The 26,189-nt window shown below is 50.5% G+C and overlaps 1 protein-coding gene across 1 annotated transcript in view; it reads right to left on the bottom strand.

Moving 5' to 3' along the window:
* The window catches only part of ZFYVE26 (zinc finger FYVE-type containing 26), a 78,370-nt gene that overhangs the window by 13,014 nt on the left and 39,167 nt on the right, over positions 1–26,189 (bottom strand). The window contains exons 19-35 of the mRNA XM_056133861.1: positions 25,935–26,153; positions 24,882–24,984; positions 23,144–23,889; positions 21,452–21,648; positions 19,439–19,543; positions 17,553–17,675; positions 17,066–17,242; positions 14,376–14,622; positions 13,936–14,034; positions 12,203–12,366; positions 9,006–9,142; positions 7,589–7,620; positions 6,826–6,962; positions 5,586–5,806; positions 1,856–2,003; positions 1,391–1,600; positions 413–631 (exon numbers count right to left, since the gene is read on the bottom strand). Of these exons, the coding sequence (XP_055989836.1) occupies positions 413–631; positions 1,391–1,600; positions 1,856–2,003; positions 5,586–5,806; positions 6,826–6,962; positions 7,589–7,620; positions 9,006–9,142; positions 12,203–12,366; positions 13,936–14,034; positions 14,376–14,622; positions 17,066–17,242; positions 17,553–17,675; positions 19,439–19,543; positions 21,452–21,648; positions 23,144–23,889; positions 24,882–24,984; positions 25,935–26,153 (3,284 nt within the window). The remainder of the gene's footprint in view (positions 1–412; positions 632–1,390; positions 1,601–1,855; positions 2,004–5,585; positions 5,807–6,825; positions 6,963–7,588; positions 7,621–9,005; positions 9,143–12,202; positions 12,367–13,935; positions 14,035–14,375; positions 14,623–17,065; positions 17,243–17,552; positions 17,676–19,438; positions 19,544–21,451; positions 21,649–23,143; positions 23,890–24,881; positions 24,985–25,934; positions 26,154–26,189) is intronic.

Raw genomic sequence — 26,189 nt, 5'->3', positions numbered from 1 at the left:
GGAGCAAGGCAGGAGGTATGCAGAAGAGAGATGGGGCAACCACCTGGAGGTTGCACAGGGCCACAAAGGGCTCCCACAGAACCTGGTACCTGGCCCATGGTACCTGGCCCCGGTACCATGCTCTCAATTATTATCTGATTCTGCATCTGTCATGAGGAGGAGGAGGAGGGAGGAAATTCGCCACTGCCAGGTCCACAGGGGAATATGAAATCAGGTTAAGATAGCTACACACTCATTGGCTAATGGCTGGCAGAGGAAGAAACTTCCATTTTGACCTGATTGCAGAGAGGATACCACAGTGCAATGCTGGGTGATGCTCAAGGGGCAATTAATTCCACCCCCACCCTCCCCCGTCACCTCCCCATCCTGAATGCTGGGCATTGGCCCTGGAGAGTGGGCGGAGGGCCCCCACCTTGTTGAGGAGATGCAGGAGCGCCTCCCGCAGGCAGCTGTGCCTCACATAGAAGCTGATGATGGCCAGGTGGGTGCTGTAGGTGTGCAGGTAGAAGAGGCATTCTTGGTAGTAGGTGTTGTTCATGATCTTCCCCTCAGGTACCACCTCCAGGGATAGGCTCTGGGTCCGCAGCGTGGCTTCCAGTTCCTTCAGAGTGGCCAGGTAGTCATCGTCTTGCTGATGGAGAGAGGGGTAAACCAACAGGGCCGCTCAGTGTGGCCTCTGAAAAACTGCACTCGGAACATTGATGATATGGAAACAAACGTGGACTTTAACAGTGGGGGAAATAGGTGAGATACAAAATTCCATACACTTGCCATAGCAGGGAACATCAATGTCATCTAAAAACAGGACACAGGAAACTCACCAAAATCTAAATACTGCTTAAGACTGGGGTGAATACTGCTTACGTGATTTTTATAGTTTTTGAGATGGTTTTTGGCAGTCTCTTAAACATCTGTTTTTTGAGGGGTTGGGGAGGTGGAAGGACTGCAATGCATGCTTTATGTGTGGGAGTCCTGGTTCTGATCCCCAGCATCTCAAGTAACCCCGCTGAGCACCAAACCAAAAGTAGCTCCCAGCACCACTGGGTACGGCCCCCAAACCAAAAACAAAACATCTGACTTGCTTAACTACATATCACAGAAAGAATAATCTTCCAACCTGGAAGTTCTGGGTCAGGGTTGCCATTCTTTTTGTTTTGTTTTTGGGCAATTGCTGGCGAAGCTCAGGCTTACTCCTGGCTCTGCACTCAGGGATCATTCCTAACATGCTCTGGGAACCATATGGGATGCCTGGGATTGAACCCGGCTTGGCTGCATGCAAGGCAAATGCCCTATCCTCCAGCCCCAGAGTTGCTATTCTTGGCTGAACCCCTGGGACATGAGAGTCAGGTGATGTACTGCTGAGTGGGCCCCTCCTGCTGGGCGCTCTTACCAAGGACAGGAGCGGCCTCACTGTGGACTCCAGATACTCAACCACATCCTGTACCAGCCTAGAGCCATGACTCAGCTGATTGAGGTCGAAGGGGGCCTTCAGACAGCGACTGAACTTCTCCCGGGCGGCAGTAAGGTTCCCAGCTTTGAGGCAGGCCATGCCCCAAGCGTGCCAAGCCCCAGTGGTGTCAAGGCCAGTCTTGGTGGAGACCTGTGGAAAAACCCCTTCTTTTCAGTGAGAGGTCTCTGCATCCAGGCACGAAAGTCCCAAAGGCCTTTCTCATCCCTTTGTGGCTCCTCACCTTCCTCCCCCCGCACATTGTGCCCCATGACATCATGGCTAGATACTTCCCCCAGCCAAGGGGTAATGAGAGATGGCAATACTCATTTGTGGGGTGGGGTGGGGGGGTGTGGCGGCAAAGATAACTCATCTCAGAGCAGAAGTCATGTTTAGCTTTTGCCTCACCTCAACCGCCAGCTGGTAGTACTCAGCCTCCAACAGCTGGTTCCTTAGCCTGGTGACTGCGGCCGGCTGTAAGATCTGATCCAGAGATGGCACGTGGCGGTAGGCAGCGGCCACTAAAATATTCAGCACGTCGACCTTGCTGATGTAGCTACAGAGGAAAAGGGCATGACAGTGAGGCTCGGAGTCTCACCGAGAACAGCTGCTGCTTCAAGGTGTCTCATTTCCTTCCCCACCTGAAATGTGATCATGAGAAGTGAGACACACGGAGGCTTGAGGACCGGGGTGAAGGCTCTGGGGTCAGACTCCGGGAACCCCTGATTCTTTCACTTAGCATCTCTGTGAGCTCGCACGAGTGAGTCCCTCTGTCCCTGACTCTATTGAATTGCTTGGGAAACAGACAGAATCACTGGGAGTTTTCAGGATCCAAAGGAGAAACTCTAGTGGGGATTCGAGGTGAGAAAGCAACTGCGAAAACACAGACATGCAGGCATTCTCACTGAGGCAAGGCGTTTACAGTGACTACCGGGGAATCCCAAATTACACATCGGCTTTTCTGGCCCCTCTGAACCCTGTCTGCTTGGGAGAGATCAGAGATGGTCCCAGTTTAGAGGCCACAGCACCACTGTTCCCCGCAGCTGCAGCTGGGCTGGTGCACCTGGTCCTGTCCAAGGCTCTTCTCTCTTGGGCTAGGAATGGGCTCTTGGTACAGCACCCCAGGACAGCTCCCTATCAGCTCACCCCTGACTCAGGATGACTCTGAAAACCTGACAATGACAGAGACAGAGAGCTGGATCCTGCTGTCTGAGGATGCCGGAAATGAACCTTCATGCAAGGCTCCTGAGGATGGATCCTCATGCCAGCAAACCCCCTCCCCTCACACTGGTTCTGACTTGTTCACTACAGAGATGATGCCACAGCACAATGCTGGGTGATGCTGAAGAAGTCATTAATTTGATCCACTGGCTTCTCTAGAAAGGGTTTCAAAACATCAGTGAGTTCCATTTAGTGAAGATGAGACAGAGGAGGATATAGTCCTTGCAAGTGTGAGTGCAGTATCATAACAGCATAGCTGCACACTTGGAAAAATGAGAATATCTGCAATAGATGGTAAGAGTTTTGTATCCATTCATGTGCTTATATGTCTCTTGAGAAGGGATAAAAAACAGCAGAAAATGCCCTGCAAACCAGGCACTGAAATGCACCTGAGGGGTTCATTTATTTCCATCATCAAAGCTCACAAAGGGGGCTCTGTTCCCTAGACTTGGCACATCTGAACACAAGGCTGGGGAAAAAGAATGTGTAATGTGAAATCAGGTGGCTGAAAACCGGCAGTCCTGAAGAGAGGACTCTCTCTTTACTTCTGCCTTCAGCCTCCAAGAAATGGTTATGTTCTCCATCTATAACAGAGCGTTTTCTTTCTTTCTTTTCTTTTTTTTGGGTGATTCTGAGGCAAGTTCAGAACCACATCCTGGGCACTAGAATAGACCATAAAGGAGGACAGGTCTGGATGTTAAATTTGTTTTCCCAGCCTAAGTGTCTTTTTTATTTAAATAAGGTTTTATCTTGCTGGGGATGTAAGTCAATGTCAGGGCTTATGCTCTGCATATGAGGCTCTGGATTTGAGTCCTGGCAACAAAACAAACAAAAAGTTCCAACTGAGATTTGAGGTATTTTAATTTTTTCCCTAATTTTTTTTCTACAATGGAATGATTTTCCCCCACTCCTCCGTTCTCTCCTCCATTTCTGATAACTTTACCAATTTGCCCAAGGATTAATGACCTTTTCATAATTAAACATTTCTGTTTGTGTTCTGCTCAGGGCTTACTCCTGGCTCTGTGCTCAGGGATGACTTCCAGCATGACTTGGGGGACCATCTGCAGTTTGGGGGGAATCTAACCTGGATCGACCAGGTGCAGAGCAAGTGACCTTCCCCCTGTACTCCAGTCCACTTCATGGCTATTCTGAAACCTTTACTCAGCGGGAGCCAGAGTGATAATACAGTGGGTAAGGCTCTTGCCTTTTTTTGGTTTCAGGTCTACATCCAAAGTGCCCAGGGTGTTTGGGGGAACATGCAGTGCTCCAGGACTGGAAAGATAGTATGGGGGCAAGATGCTTGCCTTGAACAAGGCTAATAAGGTTCAATTACTGGCACCATATATGGTCCCACTACCAGTAGTGACCATTAGCATGAAGCCAGGAGCATTGAGAGGGGGTGGGGGGGGGGAGAGAGAGAGAGAGAGAGAGAGAGAGAGAGAGAGAGAGAAAGAGAGAGAGAGAGTTGCTCTAGCCCTTTGAGCCATGTTCCTCTTTTTGGGTCACACCTAGCGATGCACAGGGGTTACTCCTGGCTCATGCACTCAGGAATTACTCCTGGCGGTGCTCGGGGGACCATATGGGATGCTGGGAATCAAACTTGGGTCGGCCGCATGCAAGGCAAACGCCCTACCTGCTGTGCTATTGCTCCAGCCCCGAGCCATGTTCCTCTTTCCACATCTTATTTATCAACTTAAAACATTCCTTCCCTTCTTCTGTCCCTCCTCCTTCAGTCTTCACCAAGCTCTTGCTCTTGTTAATAGAAATAGACATTTTGGGAGTACACAGAATGAATCACCTCAGTTCCACCCCCTGTGTATGGCTACTCTCCCTTCATCCTCCTACCAGGCTTATTAATCACTGTTTGGATCTGGACATGAAACCAAAAAAAGGCAAGAGCCTTACCCACTGTACTATTACTCTGACTCCCGCTTAGGTAAAGGTTTCAAAATAGCTATGAAGTGGGCTGGAGTATAGGGAGAAGGTCACTGTTTTACAGCGGGGGAAACTGAGACCCAGAGTGGCTAGCAGACTTGAGCAAGGCTGTACAGGTGAGGGCAGGGGCCTGAGGCTCACAGTACTACCTGACAGCCAGGTAGCTTGGCGGCATGTGATCTCTCCCACCCGGGGTCTGAGGCTCTGCCCGCCTCTGCTCCTGTTCTGTGCAGAGTGAGACTCGGGAACACTCTGCAGGGCTCTTCCACTTGACGGAGGAGCCAGAGCTGGGGGCTTCGCCAAGTTAATGTGCAGAGCCGAGCACGTTGTGCAGGGACCTGAGGCCTAGCCATGCCCACTTCGTAGAGTCTTCTGCCTTGTCACTCAGATTCCCAGCAGGAGAGCCCAGTGAGCTCTTACGGGTCTCTGGCCAGAGCTCCCCAAGGCCACAGTCTGACTGTGGTTTAAGATGGGGCTGATTCCGGTTGAGGCTGATTACTGGACATACATTACTGGACATTGGCTTACAGCCAGCGATACACAGGGGTTACTCCTGGCTCATGCACTCAGGAATTACTCCTGGCGGTGCTCGGGGGACCATAAGATGCTTGGAATAGAACCTGGGTCAGCCGCGTGCAAGGCAAACGCCCTGCCTGCTGTGCTAATGCTTCAGCCCCCCACTTTTCTTTAAGAGCCAGATGGTGCTGCAGAGACTAAGGTGGTTTTTAAGCACACACAATGGGAAGTTGTGTGTTTTCTCTGCTCGGGGACAGCAACAGAACATTCAGCTTGGAGAAGTCACTCTGGGATGGAGAAGGACTCAGCGAAGACAAGACAAAGTGAAGGCAGGGCAGGAAGGCCACCTGTGATCAGGGAGCAGCGTTTCCTCACGCGCAAGCCGAGACACACTGTCAGTTCTAGAGGGGCTGGTAAAGCGGGGAGTCTCAGGCGAGCCAGGCCCACTCTGCCCACGTTCACAGACCTGTCACATAGGGCCAGGTCCTGGCTGCGGCCGGCCTTGACAAACATCATCTTGGCGCTGAACAGCAGCTGCTTCATGATGTCGGTGAGCAGCCCGGCATCCACCTCTGGGTTGGTGAGGCGCTGGGACAGTCTGCAGCAGTGCTCAATCAGCTGGTGGCCACAGGCGACACTGTCCCGGTGCAGGTTCAGGATGGCGATGCACAAGGAGGCGCTGGGGGCCTGGAGAGGGGATGTGGAGAGAAGGGGATCACACAGTGAAGAGCAGGGAGCAGAACACTTTCCCAGGTAACCACAGGGCAGGCATGATCTCTCCCAGCTAACGAGGCTTGGCCAGCCGGCACCAGGAAACGGAGCCAAAGGGTCCTTGGCACAGTGGGAGGGAACTGAAAAGAAGCACTGCCCAAGCTCTGGCTCTGGATTCTGTCACCTTCCTGGCTACTCAGGAATCTACTCAGCAATACCCAGACGAGCCCTCCTTTGACCAGTGGGGTGTCCCATAGGGGTGGCCGCGGTAGTCATCTTGACTGACCACTTGCAGGAGGTTCTGCTTCAAGGACATGCTGCTGTTAAGTCAGCGTTGCTGAGGCACCTTCTAAAACCCTCCACCATCCTTGCTGCTACCACATGCAAGTTCCTGCCTGAAGATGTCAGTGCCCTCCATGCTGATAGTCCTTTTCAATCCGGCGTCTTCCTACCTTGGCAACAAAGCCAATATTTGCCCCAAATTAAACTCTCTCCAATTAAACCCATCCCACTGGGTCCTGCATTTTGGACACTGGGCCACTGCTGAGATGTTTCTGTTTTGCATTCTTGGTCCTTCCCCTATCTTCACTGGCCCTACAGTCCCCCAGTTTGTACTTATCAATCTCCTACTTCTCTCGCAAGGCTCCTTTTATTTGCCTATTTGTTGGTCTGGTTTTGGGGCCACCCCCGGCAGTGCTGGGGTACCAGGCGCTGGACCTGCTGGACCTCCGACTTGAAGAACATGCGCTCTCTTCCTGAACTACTTCTCTGCTTGCCCTGCAAGGGCTCATCATCAATGCTACCCATTATGGAGCTTTGCCCAATGTCCTCTTGTGTATTTTTCAAGATGTTTCTCTCATTTTCTGCCATTCACTGGTTTCCTTCACATCATTATCCTGTAAATCATGGCCAGCCTGCCTGCCCTCCTTCGAGTTCCCTACAATTATCCAAAGCATCATCAACAACATACTGAGGTGGTCATTAGCCCATATTACCTGCTCATAGTAAAATTCACTCCGCACCAGCTCGTTTTCCTCCTCATTCAGATCCAAAATCCATTCCACCTCTGCTGCTTTGGGGACCCTCACCACAGCTGAGTACGGGGGGCTCTCGCTCTCAGAGCTGTCTGGTGCTGCAAAGGGAAACTGTCAGATCTGGCCACATCCTGCTTGAGTCTCATCTCTGACCTTATGTCCCTTTTCCTTTCCCTGGTCCTGTCTACATCCTTCAGATGATGCCATGAGGTACTCAGGTATACACCTGGCTGAGAGTCACATCATCTGTCATGTAATCCTGTTATTTCATCTGAGAAACTCAAAGTTACATGCTTCTGTCATGGATGGAGGAGCGACTGGCCACTCTACTGGGAAGGAAAAAGCCAGATATATGAGCAGTGACTGCCACAGGGAAAGGAGAAGGCCCTTGGCTGGTTGGATGGCGATGGGGGGAGGTGGGTGGGATGGCGGTGGGGGGAGATCTGATATGGGGTGGGGTGAGGGTGGGTGTAGAGTGGGAGAAAATAAAAAAATCTACAGATTGTCCAGAATCAGTGCTTTGGTTGCTGGTCATGCTGGAAGCAAGTGGGCCAGTATGACAGGTTAGGATGATGACAAGTCTCTTGAAAGATAGGCCAAGAGTTTCCTTTGGACAACCAGCTCAACTGAGCTGATACTTAGATTATCAGCAGTAGAGAGGCCAAAGGCAGAACCAGCCTGAGTGTACAAGCGAAGAGTCACAGGAAGGGTGATTTAGTTTTACCTTGGGGCTGTCCCGGACTCTCCTCTGGCACACTGGAAAACAGAGAGAGAAAAACAAAATGTCAGGGGCTGGGAGAGAGAGTGTGGAATGCTGAGCCTTGCTGCATGTTCCCCCAAACACAGCTAGCACCAACCTCTGAGGACCACTGGGTGCGGCCCCAAAATGATGCAAAAAGAAAAGAAAAATGAAATGCTTAAATCCTTTCTCCTTTCTTTGCTATGACCTTGATGTATAAGATCTTCATTTACTCTGTTACCTGAGCGAGGTATCAAAGAACCATTCGCATCCTCTCTCACTGACCACAAGCACTATGCCTAGCTGATACCTCTTTTGCTCTCCTCTCTCTCTCCCCCCACCCCTGACCCCTTTGTCTCCAAAGCCCATTTCTTAAGACCATTTCCATCGACCAAGGACCTGTGCTCAATCCATGAAAGTTCTCCCACTCTGCCACTAGATTCACTCAACTTCAGTTGATGCCCCAAGAACTAAGTCCCAAGGTTGCACACCAGAGCACATGCCTGTCCCTTGGTTGAGGAGCAGAGGGGTTAACTAAGTGCATGCTGCTAGCGAGCAAGCTGGCCTTTCTCCCTTTGGTTTTGGGGTCACCTCTAGCAGTGATTAGGGACCAATTCTGATTTGGTGCTCAGGAGTAGCTCCCGGTGGCGCTCGGGGGACCAGGTGGTGCTGAGGTTTGAACTTGAGCCTCATGTGAGCAAAGCAAGTGCTCTGGCCCTTTCAGCCACCTCCCTGGTCTGCGAGGTCATCTTCCTGGCACTGCCTAAGTCCTCCACATTCAGCTGGCTAAGGAATGTTCATGAGATCTGTAGCCATCACCCACTACTATGCACCTTAATACTCCATCTTTTTTCCCGTGCCTGTGTCTGCAGTACGAATCCTGCTCCTGTGCATGCTCTGTTTTGCCCTCTTTTTCTACTAACTTCTCATCCTTGAGGGTGCCACACCTCCAGGAACCCCCTCCCCCCCCCCCCCCCCCGGTTCAGTTGTCACTCCACCCCTGCACTCATCTGATGGCATTTCTGTCTGCTTTGTGGGTGTCTCTCACTAAAATGGGGTTTCTCGGAGGGCAATGTGACTGCTGCTGAGTGTGGACTAAAGGAGCTCCAGCTATACTAAGAACTCATTTCAAATCTCAGTGGCATTGTTCTTTAGGAATGTCGCTGTCCCACACCCCAGAGGATGCAGTGGAATGCCAGGGTCACAGAAGCTGCAGTAAGAATGGAAAGCTGGGCTGGGAAGACGGTTCCAAGGGCTGAGAGCAGCCCTTGGGTCTATTGAACACAGTGCAGGAGATACCGCTCCTACAAAAACAAGGAAAGAAACAAGGAACGCTCTCCATCCTGAGCCCCTGAGGTGGGCCACAGCTGGTGGAGGAGGCAGCCCAGTGCAGGACACTCACTCTTGGTTGTAGTAACTGTGGCACTGGTCGCACACACGAGCAGGGTTTTCTCGGCAGCCTTCCACCACCATTTTCTGAGTGGAACAGGAACTGCACACCAGCCGGCCACAGCGGCGACAGTGATGACGTCTGTTAAACTGGGGCGTGCCAAGGGCAAGAGAAGGGAGAGGGGGAAAGAGAAGGTGAGACCGCAGGAATTATGATTATAGCTGTGAGGGGACACGTTCTCTTTGTACGTGGCCTTATTAATCACACCAGGAACCTGGGTCTGTATTGAAGCAGAAATTGCTGGGGCCAGGAGGAATGAAGAGTGTAGAGTTAAGAATGTCTCTCTTGTAAGCTTATGGTCATGAGTTCGAATCCCCAGTGCCTCCACATGTGTCGAGCATGATACTGACAGTTCTGCTGTTTGATTCTGGCCCTTCTACTATCACTGATCTTCAGGATCGCAGCTAGCTGCAATACAGGAAGGAGCATAAGCTCTATGAAAGTAGGTGATACACTAAAAAGGTGTGTAACTACCTCAGAGACTGGCCCACATCCAAAAGAACAAAAGCAACCAGTGCTGGTGTGGATGTGGCGAGAAAAGGACACTCCTTCACTGTTGGTGGGAATGCCGACTGGTTCAGCCCTTTTGGAAAACAGTATGGACCATTCTCAAGAAATTAGAAATTGAGTTCCCATTTGACTCAGCAATACCACTCCTGGGAATATATCCCAGAGAGGCAAAAATGTATAGTTGAAGTGACATCTGCAATTGTCTGTTCATTGCAGCACTCTTTACAATAGCCAGGATCTGGAAAAAACCTGAGTGCCCAAGAACAGATGACTGGTTAAAGAAACTTTGGTACATATACACAATGGTGTACTATGTAGCTGTTAGAAAAGATGAAGTCATGAAATTTACATACAAATGGTACAACATGGAAAGTATCATGCTAAGCGAAATGAGTCAGAAAGAGAGGGATAGACATAGAAAGATTGCACTCATCTGGGGAACATAAAGTAACAAAATAGGAGACTAACACCCAAGAGTGGCCAGGATTAGTACCAGGAGTTTTGCTCCATGGCTTAGAGGCCAGCCAGGCATTCTAGGGGAAAGGGCAGCTCAGATAGAGAAGGGAGCACCAAATAAAGGGTGTTTGGAGGATACTCCAAGGATGGGAGATGCATGTTGAAAGTAGACTATGGACCGAACATGATTGCCACTCAATGCCTCTTTTGCAGACCACAACACCCAAAAGGAGAGAGAAAACAAAAACACAGAGGCAGGGTGGGATGGGGAGGAAGGGGGGGGTGGGGAAGAGATACTGGGATCCATGGTGGTGGAAAATGGGCACTGGTGGAGGGATGGGTATTTGATCATTGTATAATCGAAACCCAGGCACAAAAATTTGTAAGTCTACAACTGTACCTGATGTTTCACTAAAATTAAAAAAAAAAATACATTTACAGAGACAGAAAAAAAAAAAAGATGTGTAAGTTCCATGGGCAGGGAGCGTAACCCCTGGTGGGCATGCACATGACTACTGCAGTGACCGCTGTCTAGCACATGTGCAAACAGTGCTACTAGAGGAGGTGGTGAGCACCACAGTTTGATGTGTGATCCCTGTGAGCACCACAGCCAGGTGTGTGTGCGACACCTGGTTACTGCAGTAACCACTACAGCAGTGAAAGAAAAAGAGTAGAAGGCTGGGGTGCAGTAGGGGAGGGGAGAGAGAAGGGATGGGAAAGGACAGGAAGAAAACACTCGGCTTTGACTTCTGGATACTGGTGTGAAAGATTTCTCCCAGCTGAAAGGCAAAGGTGCCCCAGTTTGGCAAGAGCTCCTATTGAGTAAGGACAGAGAAGAGACCACTATGACAGTGACAGCTCGACAAGAACTGAGTGCTAAAAGGAGGTAAAGGGACATACGTGATCACCTTTCAGTACCTGTATTTTAAACCATGATGCCCAAAAGGAGGAATGGAGGGGGAGAGAGAGAGAGAGAGAGAGAGAGAGAGAGAGAGAGAGAGAGAGAGAGAGAGAGAGAGAGAAAGAAGAAAAGAAGAAAATTGTCTGCCGTAGAGCCAGAATGGGGGTGTGCAGGAGGGAAACTAGGGTCACTGATGGTAAGAAATGTACACTGAAGGGTGAAGGGAAGGAAGTTGGAACAGTGTAGCACTGTAGCACTGGCCTCCTATTGTTCATTGATTTGCTCGAGCGGGCACCAGTAACGGCTCCATTGTGAGACTTGTTACTGTTTTTGGCATATCGAATATATCACGGGTAGCTTGCCAGGCTCTGCCATGCGGGCGAGATACTCTCGGTAGCTTACTGGGCTCTCCAAGAGGGATGGAGGAATAGAACCCGGGTTGGCCGCATGCAAGGCAAATGCCCTACTCGCTGTGCTACTGGGGCCAACAGTGTATGGACTGAAATTCAATCAGGAACAACTTTATAACTGTGTATCTCACAGCAATTTTATATATAATTTTTTTTTAAAGAGCTTCTGCTGAGTTCTACCTGTCTATGGGGGCACAATGATGAGATGGGAAGCAGTGACAGGGTGCAGTGACTCTCAGGGAGATGGCCTGCATTTCTGCCTGATGGCCTGAGGATGACACAAAGGATTCTTTTTCAAAGTGGTTCCACAACTGTGCTTCACTGTCACTGGGGCATCAGAGGGCGAGAAAAGTCACAAGGAAGAGGAGGAAACAGATGCAGGCACTGCACTACTGCTTTCATCTGCACGGGGCTAAGACTCCAGTCTGGAACTGAGTCAAGTGTCACCGTGGTTCACTTGAACAGCTCTGCCAGCCAAACAGCCTATCACCCCCAAATGCCCAGGCGACACGCGAGCATTTGCGAAGGAAACCAAGCTCACACTCGAGTTAAAGGCAGAGCTGGGAGCAGAGCTCGGGCTGGCTGTCTCGAACATCTGTATAACCACAAGACGGTCCCCTGCCCTGTGTGAAAGTTAGCTGCCGCCACCCCACGCTGCATGGTTAGGAGAAAGGCACAGGGTGCAGGGCCCAGCCATCTGCATCCACAGCACGTTCTGCTCAGGTCAAAGATAAATTCCACAGTCATCAACATCTGAGAATCTCAATGTCCCTTTGGGGGATGGACTGGACACTCTAAACTCATACTCTTGAACTCGGGGTTCCCAAATTTTGTTTCTCCCTCTGGCAAAGCCAGAGCTTGGCGTGACTCACCATGGTGAAGTGCTCCATGCGACAGACCATGCAGATGCTCTCGGTCTCATCGGGGACCCACTGGTGCCTGGCGGGGGGCGTGGCCGGGGGCACAAACTCCAGTGGTGGCTGGCTCTGTGGGAAGATCTTTTCCCTCACGCAGGGCGAGTATGCCAGCACGACGCCTGGGAAGCAGAGGACAAGGTGATCAATGGGACGGTGATGACAGAGGACATGCCCTTCTCCACACCCCTGCAGCACTAATGGATGCAGTGGATAACGTCAAGGGCCAAGCGTATCACGGAGAGAGCCCATGTGTATGTGTGTGTATGTGTGTGTCGCCTGATGGGAAACCACCACAAAACTTCCTGTACATATATTCACCAAAGCGAGGTGAGACTGAGTCAAATCCCACTTTGAGAACTCTCTGTTGGTGCACTGGAAGTACGGGGGATAAAGATGGAGCTGGCCATAGGGAGGCAGTCGGCTAAGAGCATGTGTGGGAGGCGCCACTGGACATGTAACCATGGCATGTCCACAATTAGGAGGGAGGAGAAACAAAAGCCGGACAATCTGTTGCTACTTTGGCCCAATGTCAGGAATAGGCATTAGATTTTAATTCTAGAAAAACTAATTGCAAAACAACTTTATGAGAGAATTGGGAAAACTGGAATATAGACTGGAGAGATGAAAAGAAACAGAAATCCTTTCAGGTATGCCAACACTGTCTGGGCTTTGTTTCATGTTCTTACCTTTGAGACGTTTATAACCTACAGACCTATTCAGAAAATGACAATTCAAACTTCCTTCAAAACTGCCCACAATGGGACTGGAGAAATAATACAGCGGGCAGGGTGCTTGCCTTGCACATGGCTGACCCAGGTTCGATCCCTGGCATCCTATAGAGTCCCCCAAGCATCACCAGGAGTGATCCCTGAGTGCAGAGCCAGAAGTAACCCCTGAGCATCACTGGGTGTGACCCCAAACCCAAACCAACAAACAAAAACAACAAGCAAACAACCAAACAAAAGATACTAGGGAATACTAGTGGAGGATGCTAGAGGCAATGAGAATGGTCAACATGAGGCAGTGCACTTTGCTTTCTACTTGGCCAGTGTAGATATTTTCTATAATAAAAAGCTTAAGCAGGGGCTGGAGCAATAGTACAGCAGGTAGGGCGTTTGCCTTGCATGCACCCAAGTTCAATTCCCAGCATCCCATATGGTCCCCTGAGCACTGCCAGGGTTAATTCCCGAGTACAGAGCCAGGAGTAACCCTTGTGCATTGCTGGGTATGACCCAAAAGGCAAAAGGGGGGAAAAAAAAAAAGCTTAAGCAAACCAAGCAAACTACAACTGCTCAGGCTGCCGTGTGTAGCTGCAGGAAACTGCGCCTCTGAGCTCCTGGCTCAGTCTGTGGGTTATGGAGAAGCGGGCTGTGTTCTCAAAGGACCAGACCTGAAATGCCAGTCTGAGCTCTGTGGTTTTTGAATTTTTTGTCACCTAGCAGAAAACATTGGCAGGGTGCAGGAAAGGAAAATTAAAAAGAAACAAACCAACAAACAGTGATTTTTTTTCCACCTTCAGTATCTGGCAGGGGGAAGGCTACAGATCTGGCCCCAGAATTCTGTTTTCGGACTGTTGGCAAAGCTAATGCTTGCAGAGCTCCGAGAGTCACAAAGTCTGAATGGGCAAGACTGAGCTAGCACTCTCACTACCATATGTCATTGTCACACACTTGCAGAAACATCCTTACCGGGTGCAGCGACGGGAGGAAACTCCACGGAAGGTGACCTAGACAAGGTCTCAAGGTCTGAAGTCTGACTCACAAGGTCCTGGAGGTGACCCACAGAATCTGCAGAGAGGGAAAACATTGGCCCGCATAAGAATCTCTCTTCACTGGGCTGGCATGATTGCCTGTCACCTTATCCCAGCAGGTCTGAAACAGTATGGTAGAAGTACAGCCAAGGCCACTGCACATATGCCGAAATGCCTCAAACAACAAATGATGTCCAAGCATGTGACAATCGTGGGACTGATGGAGGATTTGCAAACAAAAAGCATCCCCAGGGAAGGATAAAGCATTCCCACAGTGGCCTTGGCGTGTAGGGAGGACGTTGGCCAGACACTATCATTCCCAATCTAACTCCTGTTCTACCTGGGTCGCAGAACCTCATCGAGGGTGTTGGCAGTTACCTGATCGCTTCTCCCTCAGAGAGTACGGGAAGTCCAGTGCTTTCCCTGCATATCTGGAAAGCAGAGCGTCAACGTGGTCCATGGTGAAGCCGATGTCCAGACCGTCCAGCAGCTGGTGCAGTGTCTGCACAGTCACTGTGGCCCAGTCCACCTGCATGTTCATGAGCAGCTGTTCCAGCATGAGCAGGGGGCTAGTGGACAAGTGCGCATAGCTGGCCCGGTGCTGCTCAGGCAGAGTCAGCAGAACCTGTTGGGGACAGGGGAGGGTCACATAATGCCGAGAACCCCACACACATTTCTTTTTTTTTTATTTTTATAAAGTTGTTCAAATATTTGATTACATTTAATATCCGAACACCAATCCTACCACCACAACATCTTCCCACTACCATATTTGGAAATGTTTCCATCCCGAACCCTAAACTCTGCCCCCAAAGCAGAACTGAAATAATTTATTTTGTATTGCTTGTTATGAATAATCTGCTAAAAATAATCCAAAAAAAAAAAGGTTGCTTAGAGGAAAGCATGTGAAGACTGTTGTGCTTCCCCCAGGAGCCATGAAGCCCCTCTATAAGAGATGAGTAACATGTTGTTAAAGGCTGAGACTTGTGTGCTTGTATCTTTATCTGTCACTGTCACTGTCCTCCCATTGTTCCTTGATTTGCTCCAGCGGGCACCAGTAACATCTCCATTGTGAGACTTCTTGTTACTGTTTTTTTGCATATTGAATACGTCATGGGGAGTTTGCCAGACTTAGCCGTGCGGGTGGAATATTCTCGGTAGCTTGCAGGGCTCTCCAAGAAGGGCGGAGGAATCAAACCCAGATCGGCCACATGTAAGGCAAACGCCCTACCCGCTATGCTATCGTTCTTTATCTGTATATCTATATATCCTCCTAAGATTGGTTGCCTTCTATTTTAAACCCCATCAAATGTAGTGTGCTACTCTTGGTATATCAGCCACACACATTTCTGAAGAAACTTAAGGTTCTTATGGGGAATGGTGCCAGGGAGCGAAAGTCAAAGGGTCAGCATAGCACTTGCTCTTTTAGGAAGCAAGTTTGGACCCCCATGTTAGGCCTCCAGGTGGCGACTGAGAAGTACTCCAAGTACTCCAAGTACCCAGTGTGGGGGTTGGCAAGCCTTTTCTATAAAGGGTCAGAGTGTGAATCCTGAAGGCTTGCGGGGCTACCAGGTTTCTGCCACAAGTACTGAACTCTGCAAAAAGTAGCCACAAACATGATAGAAAATGAATCCACATGCTTGAGTGCCAATGAAATCTGACACTCAAAAATAAGGCAGAGGGGAACAAAGAAATGGTCGAGAGTGAAGGCATTTGCCTTGCATGCTACTGATCCTGGTTCAATCCCTAGTACCACATGGTCCCATGAGCACCAGCAGGAGTGACTCTTGAGTGGACCCCAAAACAACCTTCATTACCACCAGCTGGCAGAAGGCTAGGACTCTGCTGAACCCTGGCGTAGACCCTCCACACATGGTTGAGTTCCCCCTGGCCCATAAAAGCCATAATCCTTTCCCACGAGGCGTTATTACATTGCTTCAACAGTATGAGACAATGTCAGTGGATTACCTAAATCTAGCACCTCCGTTGGGTATAGGTTAATGAGGAGTTTAGATATTTTTCTCAATATTTTTTTGGGGGGTGGGGAGGAGCACACCCAGTGGTGCTCAGCTTTACTCTTGACTCTGTGCTCAGGAGACCATAAGAGGTACTGGGGATAGAAGCATGTGTGCAAGGCCAGGGCCTTAAACTTTGTACTATCTCTCCAGCCTATAAATTCCTTTTAGGCATTGCTGTTACTGGGTCTGAAATATGTTCTCTGCTCTGCTCTTTGCCTGTTTACAAGGATTTCCCCATCTAGGTTTGGTAATCAAAAAGTGGAAAAAGCATCTATTGCAGGAAGTTGAGCTCTGAATCAGAGGGCCGATGTTTGGGATCCTGGATCTTTCTGTCCCTGTTCTGTTTGTGGGATAGGAGGTTGAACCGCCAGAAGCATGTCCGATGCCCCACTTCTCCCTCCACCAAAAAATGGATCACTTTTTCTAGTATGTGTTTTTTTCTCTATTATAGTCTCCAAGTTTTCACAAGGCAAGGGTTTCTTGTCATTTTTGGCACCTAAGTGATTTTCTGTTTCCCATGAGCACAGACCAGTTAGGCAGCTGTTCCAAATCACATCAGAACCTCTCTGGTGAGAGCTTTTCTCCATTCCAAGAGGTTGTTCAAAAGGCTTTGGAGTGAAGGTTAGCTACTGACTGGTACTTTCGAAAAGTCCAGATGGTTCTTAGCATGGACACAAATCAGAAGCACCGAGGCAGCAGGCGTCATGCAAAGTATGAAGAGTTAGAATCCACTTTGGAGTCAGGACAGAAAGAAATGGGTTTGAGTCCTTTGCTGGGGAGAAGGCTTAAAGGGCTTGGACACATGCTTTGCATGTGGAAACTCTGTTTTTGGTTCCCTGAACTGCAGGGTCCCCTAAGTACTGTTGGGTTTGGGCATCCTCCTCATCTATCTCCTCCTCACCTCTGCCCCCCCCTCCCCAAAAAAAAAGCACGCAACAAGCAGCCCTAAGGACTCCTCTAAAAGAGCCACTGAAAAGGCAAGTTCAGAGCTGGGAGCCGAGTCTACGGCAGTTCTTGCCTCTGGTGTGCTTTCCCGACACCCCTTTTCACCTTGGATCCCATGTAGAGCGCCTGGATTTCCTGGTGCCGGACAGCAGTCAGTTCTCCATAGAAGTGGGTGGTGAGGTAGTTGGCCAAGAAATGACAAGTGGTCAAGCTCGGGTGCTGGTCCAGGGCTTGCTCTGTGACCTCAAGGCACATACTGGAGTCAGGAATTCTTCGCAGGAGCTATTGAAGGAGGGTGGAGAGGAAGGTGAGTCTCAGCCCAGCCTTGTCTGTGTGAGACAGAGACTTTTTTGTGTTATTCACTTTGGACAAACCCTTTCTCTGCCTTCACTTTTTTTTTTTCAAACCCAGTTTCTTCAATGATGGTTTTTGACACCTTATGCTCAAGTGACTGTAAGTTGCTCCAAGGACATGAATCGGCACTTCTGAGAAAGGGCTTGCACCTGTAGCCTGGGAGTCAGCATGAACACGGCCATGGGGTCTGATTCACCTTGTCCCTCCCCGCAGGAAAATGGGAGTGGCGGGCGCTTACTTGCAGAGCTTTTTCGTGGTCTCCTCTTTCCAGGAGGTGGAGAAGATGTTTCTGGTGGAGGCTGATCAAATGCTCTCTTGGAATCGGGTAGAGGCAGCCCCACTCCTCACACAGCCCATATTCCTGGAAGGAGACACAGACACATCATCCCTGCCTACAGTCTGGCTGGCCACTCATCCCACTCTTACCTCGTTCTGCTCCGGATTCCGGAGAGTCTGCCAAAGAACTGCTGCTGGGCACTTCACAACCGAATAAAAGTGGGGGCAGAAACCCCAAGGACCTCAGCAGCAAGAGAAGTGATCAAAACCATTGACGCAGGCCCGACTACTAACGTGGTCATTTTCCTCCAAACTCAGCTATAAAGTAAACTGTCGCTGTGTCCCAAAGGCACATGATGTCAGCGCGGTGGAGACATCCAGGGAGTGGGGGAGGTGGAGAGGATGCCCTGGCTGGCTGCTGCCGCTACACGAATGTGCAGGCCCGGGGGTTACATAGACTGTCCTGCACGGGCCCACGAAACTCTACACCCAGGCTCCCTCTTGCTCTCTCCCCACTAGAACCTGTGAGCATTGAATTACATACTCTAAAAAATGGCATGCCTAAGCTTTATCCAAATACTCTAGCCAGCAGCACCTGGCTACACCCCTTGCAAACTCTGTGGGGTGGTGCGGGCTGGGGCGTCTTCTTGTTTCTCAGTCTACGCTGAGAGCCTGCCTGTGATCCCACCACATGGTTACCTGATATGAAACAGTTATTATGGGGAACCACTGCTCATTGCCCGCTTTGTAACTGTGAGCGTGCAAGGCTGAGACTCTACAAAGTTATCTTAGTTTTACTACCATTTAGCACAGAGCTTGGCAAGTTATTCGATAAAAGCTTCACGAGCGAATGAGCTGACAGCACACCTATATTCTGAATCAACTCTTCGAAAGGAAGGTGAAATTCTATTTTGGCATTCAATTATTCGATAAACACCCGAGAAGGGGATTCTAGGCCATTAGTGATGATGGAAACATACAGTGAAAAGGGGGATGATACCAAAAGTGGGTCACAATATGGAGGGATTGAAGATGCTCACGATTGTACAACTGGGACAGGTGAGCTGAGGAGAGCCTGAGTCACCTCCAGGTAACATGTGGGGCAGTGACACAGCAACTCCACAGGGCATAACATTGCACCCGTACACACAGTGTGAGGGAGACCATGTGAAAACAGCAACTGTACTGTTCTTTCCACTCCACTGAAATCATTACCTTCCTTCTTCCCTCCCTCCCTTACTCCCTTCTTTCCTCCCTGTTTGTTTTTGGGCTACACCTGGCAATGCTCAGGGGTCACTCCTAGTTTTGCACTCTGGAATCAATCCTGACAGTGCTCAGGGACCATAAGGAATGCTGGAGATTGAACCTGGGTGGGCTGTGAGCAAGGCAAACACCCTACATGCTATACTATCGCTCCAGTGCCAATACTGGTAAATTTTTCTCCCTCTCTCATCCAATTCTCTCTCCTCACCCAGTCTCTCTTTCATACACACCCAGATTGTGTGGGCTTGTTGTCCTCGTGGTAGAGCACATGTGTGACCTGTGCAAGACCAGCGCTCCACTCCAGCCCTGCGTGCCCAAGCTAAGCCCATCCATCCCCATAGACCAGGGTGCTGATGGCCCATGGAGCACTGCTGAGTCCCTGCCACCCCTTCTCCTTGCAAAAAAAAAAAAAACCCAAAACAAACGAAACAACCCACAAAAGAAAAAAGAAGAGAATTTAAAATAACAAATGTGAAGGAATTATATAAAAATGTGAGCACTGCTCTGTGGAAAGGCATCTAGCTAAACAGTGAAGCAGCTGCAGATCTGAGGAAAGATAAGTAGGCAGCACCCGGGATACGGTACCTTGGCTTCCAGAATCATATGCATGACCGCTGAGGGGTCCTCCACGCAGCAGGTCCTCAGGGCCTGCCAGTCTCCCCACACCGGAGGTGCCTGCAAACCGAGAATCTAGGGAAAGACACAGGAAGCAGTCAGAGAGGTGAGGGGGTCAGAGGGGAGGAGAGGAGTCAGCATAAACAGGGGACAAAGGCTGCTTGGGGAGCTGAGTGAGCCTTGCTGGGAAGAAAGGCTACGCAGGGGATAGGCAGGTTGGGTGGTGGCCAGGGCTGGGGCCTCTCACTAAGGACAATGATTCTCTGGAGCTCTGTGCTCCACCGACCCATCAGCCTTCTGGGGACACTGTCCCAGATTCCCTCATCTCAAAACTCTACCCAAGAGTTTTTTTGGGTGTGAATGATCTTCATGTAGCACTGTAGCACTGCACTGTCCTCCCATTGTTCATCAATTTGTTTGAGCGGGCACCAGTAACGTCTCACAACAAATTGTGAGACTTGTTACTGTGTCTGGCATACGAATACGTCACAGGTAGCTTGCCAGGCTCTACTGTGCGGGCGAGATACTCTCGGTAGCTTGCCAGGCTCTCTGAGAAGGGTGGAGGAATCGAACCCAGGTCGGCCTCGTGCAAGCAAACAACCTACCTGCTGTGCTATCGCTTCAGCCTGATCTTTGTGTACCATTAAAAAATATTTTTTCCCTTTTGGGCCACATCCAGCATGCTGAGGGCTTACTTCTGGCTCTGCACTCAGGAATCACTCCTGGCGGGGCTCAGAGGACCATAAAGGATACCAGGGATTGAACCCAGGTCAGCCACATGCAAGGCAAGTGCCCTTCCTGCTGTACTATCCCTTCTGTCCCTTTATGTATCATTTCAGTTAGCATTTTAGTTACATGTGAAACCTGTTGAGGAACAGAAGAAAATCTTTTCTCATTTGCCATTTTCACTTTCCCTGCTAGAACTCTAGACTCTGCTTGGTTTCTAGTACACAAGAAAATTTTACCTTACATTTTTATAACTTTTATACAGCTGTGTCACCTATATTTGTCTCCCCAACCCTCTTGATTTTGAATATATTCCAAACAAACAAACAAACAAACAAACACTGTCCTTCTGTTGTTCATCGATTTGCTCAAGCAGGCCCAGTAACGTCCCCATCGTGAGACTTGTTGTTACTGTGTTTGGCATATCGAATACGTCACGGGGAGCTTGCCAGGCTCTGGCTGGGCTGGCTGTGCGCAAGGCAAATGCCCTACTGCTGTGCTATCGCTCTAGGCAACATATATTCCAGAAGAATCTTATTTTTAATATTGTTTCTTTCATCCATCCTTACAAAATGCCCTTGAAATTTAAAACAATCTTTAAAAAAAAAAAAGACATACTAGACAGGGCCTGGGAGATGGTTCAAAGGGCTGGAACACATCTTTGTAGGCAGGAGTCCCAGGTTTGAGCCTCAGAGTTGCATGAGGCTCACACCTGCAGGTATGGCTCTTACACCTGCAGGTATGGCCCCCAAAACCAAACCAAAAGGACAAAGTAGACACAAAATACTCACAGAGCTTAAATATACACATGAAAGAACCTTTGTGGATTGTAAAGCATCATTCTGGACACTGATGGAGGAGAGTGAGGTTGGGCAACACCGATAGCTGCTCAGAGGCTATTCCTGGCCCTGTGCTCAGAGGTGATCCCATGTGTTGCCAGGAACAAAGCAGAGGTTGATGGGCTGCAAAGTTCCTACCTCTTTAACACTGTCTTTCTGACCCCATAGCCCCAAGGAATGCTAATTTTGCTTTCATCCTATCCTTGCAAAATGCATATCTATTTAGAATTATAGAAGTCCATAAAACAGGAACTAGGCTGAAAGCCTCCATGCTATCCCATGAAGAACAGAAACTAGACAGGCAGCAAAAGTGAGAACCAGATTTTCTTAAAATCGACCAATACATGAAGCCAGGCTGCAGCTTGCTCATCGATGGAGGATGAGCAGTCCCTTCCCATCCCCTGACCCATGACTGTACCTTCTGATAGACCCGAAGCTCCACCAGCTTTCTTTGGAGCTCACACCTGAGTCCATCCTGCACAGCTGGGTCTGAGAGGCAGTAGGCCAGGATCTCCAGGCACGACTCCAGCGGCCACCGGTCCACCAGCTGCAGGGTGAGCTGACTTCTCAGAGAGGCATCCTTCACAGCGAAGAGGTACTGCCAACCTTCAGTGTCTAAGAGACAAAAGATGCCTGGGGATCGCAAGCCTTGGACCAGACGAGCGTTAAAGAATCCAAATTGCTTCCCGAGAGGAGGCCTTTGTTCAACTCCACAGAAACACAACCTGAAGGAGGATCCTTGAGATCTACTCGACGTTGACCAGCTTTTACAAAGGGCATCACTACATGACAGGGACACATGCTGCCCTGCCATCAGGCAGACGTGATACTAACAGACGAGGCTTTGAGAAGGGAGAGGGAGTACGGAGAAAGGAGAGGAAGGGTGAAGAATGGACGGAAGGGAGAAAAGACAAGAATTGATGAAGGCCCGTCCTCAGGCAGCGATGGGGACATTTAATTTTCCCTGGAGTTTCCATTCCATGCCAAACCTAACTACCTGGAAGGCAGGACAGACAAACTAATTTCATTCCCCCAGCTAGACTGAGCAAATCTGCTTCCACACTTCAAAGAGCTGACAGATGTCCTCAGTAATCAACACTGACAAGTGAGCTGGAGATTCCTCAGCTTTCTCCGGCAAGGAAGTTGTTCTTGCCAGGGGGGCTGCCAAGCCTCTGTCCAGAAGTCAGGCTCCCATTAACCCCAACATCCCATGGCCACCTCTTTCTGCCCTTGTCGGAGATGTAGCTTGAGTTACATGTGAAGTCTAGGGGGCTTTTAAAGGAGAGTTTGTCTATAAGCACCACGGTCTGCCGTTGCTTTTCTAAAGACAGGAGTCATACTCAAAGCTTGCTGCATACCTGTGGTTCTCAGGGGTCATCAGGGAGACACCTGGTGATGCCGGGGCCCTGGGCTTAGGGGAGGACAAGACAGGGCCTTGTACATGCTAGCCCTGTGCTCTACCACCTAAGCTACCTCCCCAGCCCCCCGCCCCCCACGACTTGCTTTGAAAATCAAATTTCATCAGAACACAGTCACATCCCTCTAGGGAACACCCACAGCTGCTTGCACACCACCTGGCAGAGCTGAGTCACTGATGAGTAAGGGTGCCTGGCCTCCAAAGCCTTCGACAGGAAAAACTTGTTGGCCTCTGTTTTTGTTTCAGGGTCACCACCTATCAGTGCTCAGGGATTCCTCCTGGCAGGATTCGAGGGACGTTATGGGATGTCAAGGACTGAACCCAGATTGGCCTCGTGCAATGCAAACCGCCTTCGACCCTGAACTCTGGCCCCAGCACCTGTTTTAAAGCACACACAGTCCTGAATCTTCTACTGGGCCTCTCGGTAGAACCCAGATACCTGACTCTGGCAGCGATTTATCACCAGCAGGCCAGCGAACAGCACACCAAGAACCTATTTCAGCACTAGGCGGAGAACTCAGGGCTCTTGATGCCCTCCACGGCCAGTTTCTCCCTCTCTGTACTTGTTCTCCTCTTAGGATCCTGAGACCCTGGGGCACCTGTCCCTTGGGCTGCAGGGAGGAGTGAAAGTGGACGCTCTGCTCAGGAATGCTGGATAGTGAGCCCCTGAAGAGGAGGCGGTTTTCTGCTCACCACAGGCCGCAGCACAGCTCAGCACGGCGTCCTTTACACTGCTCAGGTCGTCCGCGTCTCGTCCGTACACGTCGCTGAGCTGCAGGGCCCGCAGCCAGTCTCTGGCCTCCAGGGCTTCCTCGAAGGCCCCAGTGAGCAACTCCAGGGCGTCTGGGGCGTGCAAGCCCAGGAGGACCGTAGAAACACTGGTGTGGCCACACAGACTCGCCGCCAGACTCGGCCCCTGTTGGGCGGGTGTTTGGAGAGGCTCCCAGGCCGCCCGGAGGGAGGCCTCCAGCAGGGGAAACTTCTCCAGCAGGCGCTCACACTCCCGAATGACCTGTTCTGTGCTCAGGGGCACCTCCCGGAGGCCTCGAAGTTCCTTCCAGGACAAGATGGGCTTGGTGACCTTCAAGCACCGGGAAGCCCTCAGGCAGGCCACGGCGGCCAGCAGCTTGGAGCCAGACTTGAGGAAGGCCAGGGCTGAGGGCGTGAGGGCCGCGGGCGAGGAGTCCCTTTGGGAGGAGCCACTCTTCCTCTCCACGGGGAGGGTCTCGGGGGGCTCCGGGGAGCCAAGTGCAGAGAGGGCGAGGCCCTCTAGGCAGCGGGAGACATGCAGCTGGGCCAGTGCGCCCATGCTGGAGAGAAGGGTACCTGCCTGCTGGCTCTGCTGGGCAGGGCACAGGGCCAGGGGTTCGCAGCAGCAGCTGATGATGACCTGTGGCACGCTCAGGCCCAGACCCTCTTGGCCCAGAAGGGCCGCTAACCTGTGGGGAGAGAGCAGAGGGCAGGAGTGGCCTGAGAGTGCATTGCCCCTTTGCAGAACCCTTTTTCTGTTCATGGAAACAAACAACGTGGTTTCTCCCCTCCCCTCCCCTCCCCTCCCCTCCCCTCCCCTCCCCTCCCGTCTCTCCCCTCTGTCCTCTCTCACCCCTCACTCCTGTTCTCCTCTCCTCTCTCTCCTCCCCTCTATTCCTGCCTCATCTTTCTCTCCCCTCTTCCCCCATGTCCCCTCCTCTCCTCCCTTTCCCCTCTCTTCTTTCTCTTCCTGTATCTGTCCTCTCCCCCAACTCCCGCCTCACTTTTTTAAATAGTGAAGGTAGCATATCAGCCATCCTGCTGTGTCCATTGCCTTTTTACTTGCTGGCACATTTGGGAGGTCTGTCCCACCCTCTATGAAGAGGTCCCTCCCTCTCTTGCAGAGTCACATAACAGGCTCTTCTATGCATGAACTAGTCTTTTCTGAATGGGCGATGAATTTTTCTCATCTGTTGCTATGATAGGGAAGTTTACAATAAAATCACTCTGTCTATGCATGTACAAAGAAGCTGCTGGATAGACTCCTCAATGTGGATTGCTAGGGTCTGTGTATTTTTTTGGTTTGTTTTGGGGGCCACACTTGGCAGAGCTCAGGGATCATCCCTTCTGGGGCTCTGGGATTGTATGGGTTGCTAGAGATTGAACCCGGGTCAGATGTGTGCCAGGCAAGCACCCTACCCACTGTACTATCTCTCTGGCACCTTACCCTTAAATTCTAAAATTGTAACATAAACATAAGAGCAGCAAGAGAAAGAGAGACATGAGATGCTCTGAGTTCAAATGCAGCTACTGAAAAGCAAATGCAAAAGTCTGGAAGGTTTCTCCGCTCCCTGCACTGAACCCAAGCACTACCCTCCCGAGCCCTTGATGCCCTCCATGAAGCATGAGGGATCCACGCTGTCTTCTGGTGGGGGGTGGGGGGGTGGGGGGGGGCTCCTACCTGTCTGGAGGAACCTGTTTCTCAAGCAGGAGGTGTGACACCAGCTGGGACGAACTCTGCTGCAGGAGCACAAAGGGATTGCCTACCTTGACCTCTGCGGGATCTGCCAAGGAAAAGAGAGGACTCCATTGGTGTCATTGAGGACAACAGTACAGTGCCGTTTCACCAACTCACCCTGAAAGTCTAGTGTCACCCGGCATGTGGCTCAGTAGCTGAGACCCTGAGCTAGTTCCCTGACACCAAACTCTCTCCCTAACCCAACCCAACCAAAGGAGCTCAGAGCCAAAAGGCAGATAATTCTGAGACCTTCTGTAGACCGCTGAAGGAAAGGCTATTCTCAATATGAACTGCAAGACCCTCTGTTCCTTACACTGCTCTGAGCGACCCACCTCAGACAGACTCATGAACAGCTCTAGCAACACACTGCTCGGTTCATCCAGCTCCCACCAACCCAACCCAACCCAACCCAGCCCAACCCAACCGCATGCAATGCTTGCTCTGTGGACTAAAGTTCACAGGCATGCCTATGGAGGCTTATTCTAATCTTCTACCAGGTCTTCAATTCAAACCCGAAAGGAATTAAAGGTTTGAGAGAGAGTTTTTCTCTGTGTGTGTGTGTGTGTGTGTGTGTGTGTGTGTGTGTGTGTGTGTGAGTGAGTGTCTTTTGGCCACACCTGGCAGTGCTCAGAGCTTACTCTTTGCTTTGCACTCAGTGATCTGGTGGTACTCAGGGGACCCTACGCGGGACCCTAGTTAGCCGCATGCAAGGCAAGTACTTCACCTCTATGATATCTCTCTAGGTCCTAAGGGAGGGTTTATTTTACTTGCGGCCATTAATCACATCAAAATTGGTTGAGAACTTCAATGTCCTACAGAATGAAGAACCGTACTAGAGATGAAGACGGAGGAAACCCAGATAAGCTGGAGAGGATGACCATATACATCTGGTGTACTTGGCTACTGCTGGAACCTCTTTATCAAGCCCCCTCCCACTTCCTTGTCCTTTAACCCTGTAGGCCACCCAAGACCCCTTTCTTCTTTCTTGATACTTACTGGGATCAGAGCTCAAACTCCGAAGGAGAACCGAGGCCAGGGTGCTGCAGTAGCTGAAGAAGGTGCCCAGGTAGTTGGTCTGCTTGCCCCCCGCTGGGCTCTGTCTGCCCAGGTGCTTCTGGAGGAGCTGAGTCTGAATGTGCACGGGGTGGGCCTCTGCTTCTGGAGCCTTCTGGGCCACCTGCTCCATCAAGGAGGCTAACGGAGAACTCTTGGATGCTGAGGATGTGTGGCAGAAGGAATGATGCCGGCTTT

The sequence above is a fragment of the Sorex fumeus genome, unplaced genomic scaffold (genome assembly GCF_029834395.1).
Source record: "Sorex fumeus unplaced genomic scaffold, SorFum_2.1 ptg000098l, whole genome shotgun sequence".
NCBI classification, from domain to species: domain Eukaryota; kingdom Metazoa; phylum Chordata; class Mammalia; order Eulipotyphla; family Soricidae; genus Sorex; species Sorex fumeus.
The sequence above is the reverse complement of the archived record's forward strand: the minus strand, read 5'-3'. Positions and strand labels throughout refer to the sequence as shown.